The 14,000-nt window shown below is 41.1% G+C and overlaps 1 protein-coding gene across 4 annotated transcripts in view; it reads right to left on the bottom strand.

The window, feature by feature from the left end:
* LOC104589700 (transcription initiation factor TFIID subunit 14b-like) overlaps positions 1-11,837 on the bottom strand; it is a 31,375-nt gene extending 19,538 nt beyond the window's left edge. Inside the window, exons 1-6 of one of the 4 annotated variants that reach the window (XM_088889166.1) lie at positions 11,819-11,837; positions 11,068-11,197; positions 10,767-10,855; positions 10,468-10,689; positions 10,148-10,335; positions 9,941-10,062 (exon numbers count right to left, since the gene is read on the bottom strand). In XM_088889166.1, the coding sequence (XP_088745292.1) occupies positions 9,941-10,062; positions 10,148-10,335; positions 10,468-10,689; positions 10,767-10,855; positions 11,068-11,184 (738 nt within the window). In that variant the 5' untranslated portion in view covers positions 11,185-11,197; positions 11,819-11,837. The other 3 variants (XM_010248103.3, XR_016077031.1, XM_010248104.2) reach the window with 3 other exon arrangements.
* Between the last annotated feature and the right edge of the window lie 2,163 nt (positions 11,838-14,000).

The following is a 14,000-nucleotide window of genomic DNA, read 5'->3' as shown; positions in this document are numbered from 1 at the left end:
GACGTTGATGGTTTCAATTACTTCCTCCTTGAGACTTTGTAAAGACTGCTGGAACAGACCAACAGAAAGCAGTTAATCAGTTTTACAAGAGGAGGCCACATCAGCACAACTAATCATCCACTTGCAACAGCTGTAACAGAAAAGAATCAAAGAATGTAAACAGTATAAGTAGTGAAGCACAAAGAGAAATAAGACATGAATCTTTCGGCATTAATCTCTCTCTCTCTTCCCTTCCAACGAGTTCAGGAGGTTGGCTCCCTCGAAGAGCCCTGAGTTAGGCAGGTTCCTAACAAGTTGGTATCACAGCAAGCATGACCAGCACAAGAACCACATCAGTAGATACTCAAGTGGATCAGATGGAGGTAGAGATCCATCGAGTGTCATCAGATCTCAAAGAAATGAAGGAAAGTTTCACCGCTCTCCTCAATCGACTGGAGCAGGTGACAACGAACAACGACAGAGGAAGCCAAGAAGAGTGCAGCAATGAAAACAACCGTAGAACAGGGCCAGCGGCAACCAAGGCAACCAAAATCGACTTCCACATCTTCTCAAGTGGCGACCCAACTCCCTGGATTCTCAGAGTCGAGCGGTACTTTGATTACCATGAGACACTTGGGCAACACAGGGTGGCTCTGGCTTCTACACATCTTGAGGGGGAAGCTATCCTCTAGTTTCAATGGTACCAACGGGGGCACCCTCGTCAAACTTGGGCAGACTTCACTGACGCCATGACTATCTGTTTTGGATCTTCTGAGTTCGAAGATCACGATGAGAGTCTGGAAAAGATGCAGCAGGTGGGATCGGTTAAAGACTACCAGATGGAGTTCGAGAAACTAGCCATGAGAGTCCAAGGGTGGACGGAAAAGGTGCCAGTTGGAAGCTTCATCGGCGGCCTGAAAGAAGAACTGCGACTGGAAGTGAAGGCAATGCAGCCCACTTCAATCATAAATGCGGGAGCGCTAGCAAGACTGTATGAAGACAAGTTCGCTCGAGCAAGAAAGGTGCAGTGGCCATGGGGTCCAATAACCAGGATGGCAGCACCAAACAAGGAGGAAGGAATAGTGGGCCCAGGCCCATTGGTTCCCTTCAAGCGGCTGACCTGGGCAGAGATGCAAACCCACAGAGACAAAGAACTCTCCTACAACTGCGAAGAGAAATTCGGGCCGGGCCATTGGTGCAAGAAACAACAAGCATTTCTCCTTCAAACGGATGTCAAAGAAGAAGAACTCATCGGTTGCGGGGAATTTGACCCAAGGTGGGAATTACAACCCAATGGGACACCTGAAATATCTCTACAAGTCCTTACGGGACTTGCGCCCTCTCAAACAATGAGAGTTGTCGGGCTAATCCAAGGACGCCAAGTGTCAATCCTCATAGACAGTGGCAATTCCCTTAACTTCATAACTCAAGTCTTGGTGAATAAAATGGGACTCCCGGTTCAACCAACAATGGCTTTTACGGTTCATGTGGCCAATGGTAATAGCCTATCTTGCAATAGCATATGCATGGGCCTACCACTAAAGGTTCAGGGTCACCAGTTTTTGGTTGACCTATATCCTCTTCATCTCAGTGGAGCGGACGTGTGCTAGGCATTCAATGGTTAAGACAGCTAGGCCCCATGATCTGTGACTGGGCTCGTCTCACCACGGACTTCACATCAGGGAACTCTACAGTCCATCTACAAGGGCAAACATGCAAGGGTCCAAGGCCCAACAGTCTTGCAACATTAACAAAGCAAATGGGAGATTCGGATAAAACCATATTCATGCACATGGACTCAAATTGGACCAGCCCATCTTTAGCTAACAGCAGCCCAAATGGGCCTGGAGATTTCCAAAGCCGCCTATAACAACTCCTTCAGCACTATGGCAGCGTGTTCGAAGAACCCCAAGAACTTCCCCAACGCTAGGAGCATGACCACCGCATCCCTCTCATGCCAGGAGCAGCCCCAATCAATGTAAGATCTTACCGATACCCTTACTTTCAAAAATTTGAAATCGAGAAGCAAGTTCAAGATATGCTTAAGCAAGGAATAATACAGCCCAGTCACAGCCCATTCTCTTCACCGGTATTATTAGTCAAAAAGAAGGATGGGGCGTGGCGATTTTGTATTGATTACAAAGCCCCTAACAATATCACCATTAAGGACCGATTTCCAATACCTGTCATTGATGAGCTGCTTGATGAACTCAGTCAAGCCACCGTATTCTCAAAATTAGATTTGCGAGCTAGGTATCGTCAAATAAGGGTACATGGGGAGGATGTTCGTAAAATGGCTTTCAAGACACATGATGGCCACTGAGTTTCTGGTCATGCCATTTGGGCTGACCAACACTCCAGCAACATTTCGAGCATTAATGAACGACATATTCCGGCCATAAGTATGTAAGTTCATCCTTGTTTTCTTTGATGACATATTGGTCTATAGCCCTAATTGGAAGGAAACCTGAATCATCTATAGGTCACCCTCGCAACACTTAAGGCCCACCAGTTGTTTGCTAAAGAGTCCAAGTGCTCCTTTGGACAAAAGTAGGTTCTTTACTTGGGACATGTAGTAGAAAACAGAACTGTAGCAGCTGACCCAGATAAAATCTCCAGCATAATGGGCTGGCCGCAACCCAAAAGTGTGAAAGAATTGAGGGCCTTCTTTGGCCTGACTAGGTACTATAGCCGCTTCATAAAAAACTATGGCCTAATAGCTACCCCATTGACCCAATTGCTGAAATGAGATGCTTTTCACTGGTCAACCCAGGCCCAACAAGCTTTTGAGCAGTTGAGACATGTGGTTGCAAACCCTCCAACATTAGCACTGCCCGATTTCACAAAAGACTTCATCATTGAATGTGATGTCTCCGGTCAAGGTGTTGGGGCTGTCCTCATGCAAGAGGGGCAACCACTAGCCTTTTTTAGCAAGGCCTTAACATCACAAAAGTGGGCCAAATCAGTTTATGAACGAGAATTAATAGCAGTGGTCTTAGTAGTTCAACGTTGGCGATCCTACTTGCTTGATAGACGGTTCATAATTCGAACCGACCATCAAAGTTTGAAGTTCTTATTAGAACAATCAGTCCTATCGCTAGATCAACAATGATGGATATCCAAACTACTGGGGTACGACTACACAATTGAGTACAAAGCAGGGGCTGCTAACCGGGTGGTGTGTTAGACAGTTTGTATGCCCTTAGCTCCAATCAGTTTTGATGTACTTTAGACATTTAGTGTAAATGAATAAAGTGCATGTTTGATTCATGTTGTGTGGTATGTTTCTATGTAAGACCCTTAAAACTGGACACTTAATGAGACTCGTGTTAGTTTAAAATGTTCACAGCCAGTGGGTCGGTCTGGGGAGACCTATCCTGATAAGGCTGACACTGATGTGCCGCCAAGTTGGTTGGGGAGGCTTGTCTCAGCCGCCAGGGTGAGACCCGAGGTACATGCAGTGAGGATTCAACTTGAAACCTTGAACCGGACCAGATTTCCAGTATTGCCCTGGACCTTGGTGATGAGTAGGCAAAACTAGAAAGTTACACCTGACCCCTAGACTCGATTATGATACTGCACTAGGTGGCGGATTGGGCTGTCTTTGATATGCCAATCAGTGAAATCCTTAGAGGGGGTCAAAACCTGGGTATGTTGGGATGGTTCATGAACCCATCTGAGTGGGTGATCATAGTGACAATATTAGCCCCTTTGTCGAACAAAGGTAATGATCGGGGATGCACTCTCTCCGATGAAAACCAAAACTGCCAGCAGTCGCTTTCAACCGTTGGAATTTTGTTTTGCAAAATATGTTTATAATGATATAATATATATGTACGGTTTCAACTCGTTTGCAAAAAGGTTTTAATCCCCGGGGTCCATCCTAGAGGAGAGTGCAGCACTGTGCCTTGCAGTCGAGGGAGAGGTCCTCTCTTGTCGGGCAGTGTTTTGGATCATTATGGGCTAAGAGATTAAGTGTAAGACCATTTAGGGTTATACCTGATGGGCTAATCTTGCATCTGGCCACAGTCCCTGGGTCGTGGGACGAACACTGCTGGTTCGGCTTCATTATCACTGTGTCATTTTCAGTGGGAGCGGTTCTTGGGAGTTTCTTTGGGCGTGAACACTGACATTGGGAGATATTGTTTCTCCGGATCAGGTATATCCCTTCCCTTTTATTTTGGTTCAGATCTAGTTCAGTTTTGGTTCAAGTCAGATCCTTGAATACTGTATTCTAAATTTTTGGGAATATGATTCCTAGTTGGAAGAAAGGTAAGAAATTTTTGAAATTCGCCCACCCATTTCGCACCCTTTTGGCGTCCATATGATGGATCTTACCATTCTTTCATGATGCCCCCTCACAGCACCCACAATCATTTTAGTTACTAGTATCTTCCCCAACATCTCCACTCCTGGATCAGCTTCGAAAAGAAGACCAATCCCATATGGAGTTACAACAGTTGAAGGCCCAAGTATTGGCAAATCCCTCACTGCAGCCCAGGTATACCATCAAGGATGATCTACTCTTTTTCAAAGGACGCCTAGAAATCCCAGCAAATTCTGCTCATCTCAGGAAGCTCCTGGAATTATTCCATGCCTTGCCCACAGGTGGCCACTCCGGCATCCTACGAACACAAAAATGCATCGCCGCACAATTCCATTGGAAAGGCATGCGTACATCCATTTAGAACTTCATAGCCAGGTGTGCAGTATGCCAACAAAATAAGTCAACCACTATAACACCAGATGGCCTCTTGCAACCACTCCCAATACCAACCCAAGTCTGGGATGATATATCAATGGATTTCATCACGGGATTGCCCATTTCTGTCGACAAAATAGTTATCCTTGTGGTAGTGGATAGATTGACGAAATACAATCATTTTCTACCCCTATCACACCCATTTACGACAGTCACAGTTGCTGAATTGTTCCTCTGGGAAATTGTGCGCCTGCACGGGCTCCCTAACTCAATTGTGTCAGACAGGGACTCTATTTTTATGAGTCATTTCTGGGCTGAACTTTTTCCTCTACACGGGGTTAAACTCTTCAAGTCAACTAGCTACCACCCCCAACCTGATGGACAGACGGAGGCAGTTAACAAGAGTCTCGAAACATATTTGAGATGCTTCGCGGGAGATCGACCAAGACAATGGGTGAAGTGGATCCAGTGGGCTGAATGGTGGTACAACACCACCTTCCATAGTGCTGCTGGGATGACACTCGTCAGAGCTCTATATGGTTAGGATCCTCCCCCTCTACTTCCTTATGAAAAAGGGACCACCACAGTAGCGGCCTTAGAAGAACAACTGACACAACGAGATGAAGTGTTAAAGGAACTGAGAAATCATCTCTTACAGGCACAACAATGGATGAAGCGCACCTATGATAAACATCACAAGATTGTCCAATATGAAGTCGGTGATTGGGTATTTCTCAAATTGCAACCTTTCAGACAGATTTCAGTTGCAAGCCGATAGTGGAACAAACTCAGCCCGCGCTATTTTGGACCAGTGGCATACAAGCTGGACCTCCCGGCAACATCAAAATTGCACCCTGTATTCCATATCTCCTTACTGAAGAAAGTGCCGAAGCCAGGAGTCATTACAAGTGTGACCCTTCCCACATTTTCAGATGAAGGACAAATGCAGACTGAGCCAGCCCGCATCATTGATTTCAGATGGGTGCGACGTGGCGGAGGGGTCATACCAGAAGCATTAGTTGTTTGGTCTAAACTCCCAGAACAGGATGCAACCTGGGAATCCTACTTGGATCTGCAATCAAACTTTCCCACATTAGACCTTGAGGGCAAGGTTGCTTTAAAAGAGGGAGGTATTGTAAAGACTGCTGGAACAGACCAACAGAAAGCAGTTAATCAGTTTTACAAGAGGAGGCCACATCAGCACAACTAATCGTCCACTTGCAACAGCTGTAGCAGAAAAGAATCAAAGAATGTAAACAGTATAAGTAGTGAAGCACAAAGAGAAATAAGACATGAATCTTTCGGCATTAATCTCTCTCTCTCTCTTCCCTTCCAACGAGTTCAGGAGGTTGGCTCCCTCGAAGAGCCCTGAGTTAGGCAGGTTCCTAACAGACTTACTCTTTTCATTGAAGATCCTTTGGTTACTTTCTTCCCATATAGTCCAAACCAATGCTGCTCTTGTTATCCTCCACAAACATCTTCCCCTTTTTCCTTTCCTTCTTTTATTTCAACCATTCTAGGAATGAGATGTGGAATCTTTGATTGAACCTTCACTGCCACCCATCTAAGGTTTTGTAGCGTTGTTGTTGCTTTAGATATTTTGACGAAGTCACCACAACAGTCGCCTATTGATCTCAAGACCGGTTGGTTCCAAAGATGAAAAATTAGTCCCCACATTCATATTTCCAGACCTATTCTCAACACACAACATTGATCTCTTTCCTCTAAAGGCTTAATTTGTATCTCCCTTGGTTGAGTAACCCCATAGATTAATATGCGGTGTGGCTTTACCTTTTAGATCTGGACTTAAGCACTACCGTTGTCCGGACTCACAAGCAACAACGTACAGAGGCTATTAACTTTGAAAGTCACCATTAAGTTCAGTCTCAAAATCCTCCAATTTACTTTCCCATCAATTTCACACAATAGAGTCTTCTCCCAAGTCTCTGAATAGCACTCCTTAGTAAAAATGAGTGTCTTGCTTCCTCCTAAATGCTTTGAAAACAACAGGAAATCCTTAGGAACTTTTATTTCTTCTTTACTGTGGTATACTAGGTTGAGGGAGGCACTAAAAGATGAAGTGAAGGCCGTTTGAACCAAATGGTATTCCAATAGAAGTGTGGAAAGGTAGGCTTATTATGGCTACTAAACTATTTAATACGATAAAGAAAAAAAGAAGTTTCTTGATGAATGGAGAAAGAGTAGTTGCAGACATGTAAATTTTAAGCCAAAGAAATGAGTCTAATTTGCACAATAGCCCCTATAGTAAGGGCACTTTAGCAAATCCACTAACCCTTATACAATGGAGCATGTATAGGAATTAACCCTAAACAACATCCCAGTTACATGGGATTGGTTAGCAAGTAGGCTGAAGTGGCAGCCCTAGCCTTAGGCCAGTGTTTTAAAAGCACAAGGTGCAAAAAAGGCACAAGGGCCAAAAAAGCGAGGCGTGCACCTAGCGGAGCCCCGACCCAGCCGCTAGGTTCAAAAAAAGCAAAAAAGCGTAAAATTTTCAAAAGACGCACGCCTGGTGCGCCTTTTGAAAATGCTGCACCTAGGACTTGGGTGAGGCACCTACCCTAAAATGTGCCTCGCTTGTGTGCCTAGGCATGCCTGAGGCACACCTTTTAATTCACTGCCTTAGGCTATAAATGTTGGTGCCTAGGGAGGATAAATGTCTCTCTCTTTTATTTCACTAACATTAGAGAATTGCAAGCAATAAAAAACACTGGCAAACTCCATGAAGATAAGCATCTTCTTAGTTCTCTATTTCACACTTGGATTTAGGCTCTCAAGGAAGATCAAACCATTACAAGAGACCCTTCTTAAAGAAGCATTCTTCATAGCCAATCAAGTGCAAAGCTCATAGTGAAGAAGTCTACATTAACACTTCAAGAAGTACTGGAAATATGCCAACAACCATAGTTTTTAAGGCGCCAAGGTGAGGCTAGGCAACAGGGGGGTGCCTTGTTGCCTAGTCACCTAGGCTATAGATTTTTTTTAAGTAAAACCATATATCCTAGGGTAGTTCCGTAGGTTCCAGAACCATCTTTCCTTAATAATTATCCATAATTTTCATAAGAGAAGTATAAATTTCATGTTTTAAGTTTAGAAAATCAACATTTTATGAGAAGAAAAGGAACAAGGGAAAGAAAATTCAAAAAATATAGGGGCTGAACCCCTACTTTTGTTATAGCTAAATAAGAAAAGAAAAAGTGGAAGAAGAAGAAGATCTGTAAGAAGAAAATGTGTTGATTAGACAAAATTTTAAGTTCTTCCCTTGCTTATTGGTTCACATTATGAAATCTTTGAGGATTCAATAAAGGATCAAAACTTCGATACGATATGCCCCGTATCAGGTGTATTGTATTTTATCTTTGGCGCCCAATACACATGTTTACAGGTGTTTTCGGGAACCCATTTTTTAAAATAATATATATTTAAAAATGAAATTGAAAACCAAAGAAATAAAAAAATAGGAGTATCGTTATAAGTACTGATACACCTCTGACGATACACAGAGGTGTATCAATACTTTGAACCATGGGTTCAATACAACAGTTAGCAATGTTTATGTTGATTAAACCCTAACAAATAAGAAAATAATAAAAAGAAATTAGTACATAAACACATAAAATGAGTATTCTAGTTTAATAATGCCTTTTTTATAATTATAATGTCAAAAAATAAAAATATAAAAGTATTTTATAACATAGTGCACAAAACTACTTGGCGACTGGGCGAGGCGAGCCTCCAAGGGCGCCTTGTCGCCTTGACAACCATGCCAACAACCCTCAACTTCACCATCTTTTAACATTAATTAGATGTCGCTCATGTGAATAGAATCAAAGGGAGTTAAATCCTAGTATTTTCTATATTGCAAAATCCATTTTATAATTTATCTCTATTTTTTGTTAAATCAATACACAAAATTTGTGTCAACAGTAATATGGTGCCTATATTCAAGATCTTCATATAGTGTTCATTGATCTAGAAAAAGCATATGATAGAGTTCCTAGGGAGATAATATGGTGGATCTTGGAAAAGAACGAGATTTCAAATAAGTATATAGATCTAATTAAGGATTTGTATGAGGGTGCAAAAAAGATTAGGACTGTACCCAATCTACCCCTCCCAAGTCCCTAAATAGCTAGGAGCAACATTGGGTGATGGCCTTTTTTTCATGAGGGTGTAATGACCTACGTTAGAATACATGTGGGAAAAACATCAAATCTTACAATTACAATGGGTCTTCACCAAGGTTTAACACTTAGTCCTTATCTATTTGCATTGATCATAGATGAATTGACTAAACATATTTAGGAGTAGGTCCCATGGTGCTTTATGTTTGCTGATGGAATTGTTCTCTTAATTGATGAATCTAAAGAAGGATTAAATGCAAATTAAGTTAATGACAAATACCTTAAAAACAAGAGGTTTTAAAATAAGGACTAAAACATAACTCATGCTACATAAATTTAATAATGATAGGAGTGCAAAACAAGGTATGCTTATGATTGGAGACCAAAAGATAACTCAATGCAACCTTTTTTGGTAAATTGGTTCGACAAATCATAACAAGGGAGAGAGTAAGAAGGATGTTGCCTATGGAATTAGAGCAAGATGGGTGAAGTTGAGGGGTACATATGGAGTCTAATGCGATAGGTGAATACTGCTTAGATTAAAAGGAAAATTCTATAAAATAGTTGGCAATGCTACATGGTGTAGTTTGTTGGACAATCAAGAAATACATCCAAAAAATGATGGTGGTAGAAATATGTATGTTAAGATGGATGAGGGGAAAACTAGAAAGGATAGGGTCATAAATAAAGTCCTTCAAAGGAATCTAGGAGTAGCTCCAACAGGTGATAAAACGAGAGAAAGTAGAATAAGATGGTTTGGTCATTTGCAGAGCAGACCACCTACAGCACCCATAAGAAGAAGTGATCTGCTGCAAGTTGAAGAAGTGGCTAGAAGGGCTAGAGGCAAACCAAAAAGGGCATGTGTTGAAGTTGTAACAAATGATTTAAACACTCATTATCTAACAATGGATATGGCACTAAACAGAACAGAATAACAAAACAGGATTTACATAGCCAACCCCATATAGTTTGGATAAGGCTTTGATTTTTTTTTCTTGAGAATAGATAAGGTAAAAGTAAGCTTTGACAATGAAATTATCCTATGCAGTCCTTACATTCTCTTTCCCAAAGAAAATATATCTAATAAGAGAAATGGAAGAAACTACTTCATTCTGACCTGTTGACGAGCAGCTGCAAGTTTTAGTAGCTCGTCTGCCTCTGAGAAAGTCATGAACCACTGACTTAGTGTATGATCTTTAGTATCACCTTTCTTCTTTTCATTAACATTGTCTATTGGTGCTGCAGAAAATTAAAAGCAATTTCCTTCCTAAAAAACACTGTAACATGCAAAAATCTTTTAAAAATAGAATATCAACCATCATACCAGGAGGAGGTAAGTTAAAAGTAGCAGGTAGTCTAGGTACAATTACAGCAGGATGATTCTGTACACGAGCAAAGAAAGACTCAGAGGGCTCAGAAAATACAATCTCATCATAAGATTCCACGACAACAGGTTTTTTGGTCGACTGAGGCCCAGAGTCATCCTCTGGATACAACTTTAGATGGTGGTATCTGTTAATTGTGAAGACAGAACTACTAAATTAAAACAACCATTTCTAATAAAAAATTTAAAACTGGCTGTCCTAGTAAATTTGAACCCAATAACTAAAATGAAAAAAGAAAAAAGCAAAGAAAACAACTCACAGGTCCAACTGTTTATCACAGACGTCACTGTGGAAATAAAGGGTGATAGCAATTTCAAATTCTCCCCATCCAGATTCTGATAACTCAAATGGGGGCGAATCCACAACCCGCGTGGGGTTATTAAAACTGGTATGCAATTGGAACACGGCACGCCTGATCACTACTCCCAGGTCCTCATTTGTTGTCCCACGAACATAGACAGTCCACTTGTGCGAATTATACCTAGCAGAATTAAACAAGAGTAAATCAGTCGAGCAAGTGGTAAGTAAGTGTGGGGACCCACTAACTATCACACTTACTCACTCGCCCTTTTACCAAGCCAGAATGATACAGTTCCATAGACTATTGGAACACTTATCTCAACATCCTTAAGTCTTTTGCTCGAGCCCTGCCAAAAAAACAAAAAAGTCGGAGATACATACGCTAACAATTAAGAACAAGTAAATTACGAGGATAAGTAATTCGAAACCAGAGATGTTTCTGCTATTTCCATTCTGCCATTCACATTCAAATCATGTTTCATGTAGAGCATGATGGGATTGTGATAAGTTGAACACTTAAATTGTTTGAATTAGACAGTAAGCTAGGTTTACCGTTTACCTTCTTCTCGGAGTCGTTGGCGATTCCTCCCATTTTGGCCCGTTGCGATTTTAGGACAGAGCCACTCCCTTCCGATTGATCTCCGCCATGTTTTCTTGCAGACGAAGTGTGAGGCATTTAAGCAGTTACACTGAACGACCAAAGAAGGAATAATTAGGAATTTTGCATGGGAAGTTGCAGGGGTTAGGGTTTTGTTGATTTTTCTTTGTGACCATGGATTGGACCCAAACGGAAGAGATCCCTCGAAAATAAAAATCGACATCTAATTTTAGGGAGGACCGAGGACGTTTCCTGCCTAGTGCTTCTTTTTGTTACAGTTGAGTCGTTAACGGCAGAAGGTTTCCAATTACCAGAATTTTCGGGATTTCGTTGGAGCCCATCAAAACGAATGTTTCGGAATTTCGGTTTTGTCATTGAATTCACATCGGCGCCCCACTGCAAATTTCAACCGTGTTTTGGGAACATCTAATGCCAACATGGGAGATGTTCCTAATGCACGCTGAGATGTGCATATGGAACGCCTGTGGGCATGGTGTGATCTCCAAAATATTTAGAATTCTCTCTCTGGGTTTCTTCGAACTTATCTTTTTTTTTTTTGATAAAAACAAGAAAATAGGAGCTACAGACAGCGGGGGTAGTTCTTCCCCAAATGTCAGCACAAGATATATAACCTTTAAGGAATAGGGCAACAAAGCATAAGAAATATGATTGGAATGAGCACATTTAGCAAGTCAATCAACAATCCAATTACCTTCTTGATAGGTGTGGCCATACTCAACGAAGCCATCCATCCTCTCCACCAAAGACCTGCAATCTTTTATGTCTCCATGGAGGGTCCACTTGGCTCTTCAAACTGTCAATAACTAACTTTGAATCTCCCTCAATGATGATGATTGAAATTGAGGGCGAGATTGTGGGCTTTTCAAGCAGCCCAAGCTTCAGCAAGATTAATAGTTGTAATTCCTATTTCAGTCTTTGAAGTCCAAAATTTGGCCAAGGTGGTTTCTGGCCACACAAGCAATGGTGCATCAGTTGTTAATGTAGGAAGTATCAAAGTTTATTTTGTTTTCATCTAGTTTTGGATTTATCCACTTCTTTGGAATTAACTATTTACTAGGATCATTCATTGAATTACTGTCAAAACTCTAAGCAAATTCCATAAATGAGTTTCTAGCTCTATCAATGATTATGGGAGGAGGAATTGACTTGTTATTGAAAATCCTGCTATTTGATTCTTCCATATATGCCACAATAAAACAACAATCTTTTCTTTCACAAGCAGAGCCTTAGTATTTTTATTATTACCATCCAAAGAAGTCCACCACTCAAGCACCGAGTTGTTGTTCTCAGGAGGAGCCAGGATGGAATCTCTTGTGATGAACCATATTTGTCTAGTAAAATGGCATTTTAAAAAGATATGAACAGAATCCTCCTCATCACCACAATAACCACAGCATCCATCAATGTCAAATCCTCTATTTCTAAGGGCTACCTTGGAAGAAAGTTTGTTGTTGAGCAAGAGATACAAAATGACTTTAATCTTAGGAGCAATTTCCAGCCTCCAAACATTATTGATTTCCTTTGTCGCCCTAGTAGGGTTTTCATGCATTCGACTAGCCTCATTATAGGCTGATTGATCGAGAAGTTTCCATCTAGGTTAGGCCTCCATATGAGTTTATCCTCATGATCTCTAGATGGAATAAAAACATTTCTAATTTTTTCCCATGCACTCAAAGGCACTAAATTTTTAATCAAATCCTCCTTCCAAGTATTGTTTTCTTGGTTAATGACTTCACTAACACGGAGGTCTAAATTATTAATCTTTGTTTTATTAACCAAGTTGATAAGGGGATCCTCATCTGACCACCTATCAACCCAAAATTTTGTGTCATTGCCTTTGCCAATAATCCATCCTATACCACTCTTAATCAAGTCTCGGGATTCTATGATGCCTTTCCAAGCCCATGAATGATTCTTTTTTGGCTCAGCATCCCAAAAGTTTTCTCTCCGCAAATATTTAATATTTACAACTTGAACCCATAAGTTATCTTTTTCATTTAGTAATTTCCAACCTAATTTTGCTAGGCAGGCTTTATTCATCCATCCTAAATTCTTTAAGCCCAGCCCACCCCAAAGCTTAGAAGTGTAGACCTGGTCCTAATTGATGAGGTGGAGGGGTTTCTTCTCTTTATTGTTGGTCCATAAGAAATCCCTTTTCTTTTTATCGAGATCTTGAAGAACACCTTTCGGAACTTTAAATGATCTTATAATATATTGAGGAATCATGTTACTAGAAGCCTTTATGAGAGTAATTTTACCAGCAAGGGAGAGACGATTTGTTTTCCTGCTAGTTTACTCTCCATCTTCTCACCCAAAATTTTGAAGGTGTCCTTGTTATATTTGTTGCTAAATACCAGCACCCAAGTAATTCTCATTTTTTGTTTGTAAAGGAATCTTGAAGATTTTAGCCATGATTTTCTTAAATTTTGGTGAATATTTTTTGAGAAAAGTAATGTTGATTTGAAAAAATTAGGGGCCTGGCCCAAGGCTTTGGCAAATTTGGATGAAAAATCTTTTATTGTACTACAAGATTGGATGTCAGCTTTGGAAAATATGATGCAGTCATCTGCAAATTGTAGAATTGGAATGGATGGCCTTTGTCTAGACATCCTACAACCAATAGGACTCCTGGGAGCAGAAGCTTCCCTCATAAGGTTTAGAGAGAGGGCCACCGCACAAAGGACAAAAATATATGGGGATAAAGGGTCTCCCCGCCTAATCCCTCTAAAAGGAGTGATATCCTTGGCAGGAACACCATATATCAAAGTTTGGTATGTCACTATCCTAATACACTCCATGACTCAATTAACCCATGTACTGTGGAACCCAAATCTTTTGAGGACCTTTTCTATGAAGTCCCAACCAAGCATATC

This window comes from Nelumbo nucifera, chromosome 6 (assembly GCF_055504915.1).
Source record: "Nelumbo nucifera cultivar China Antique chromosome 6, China Antique-T2T, whole genome shotgun sequence".
NCBI lineage: Eukaryota > Viridiplantae > Streptophyta > Magnoliopsida > Proteales > Nelumbonaceae > Nelumbo > Nelumbo nucifera.
Note: the sequence above shows the minus strand (reverse complement) of the source record. Positions and strands in the feature narration are given on the sequence as shown.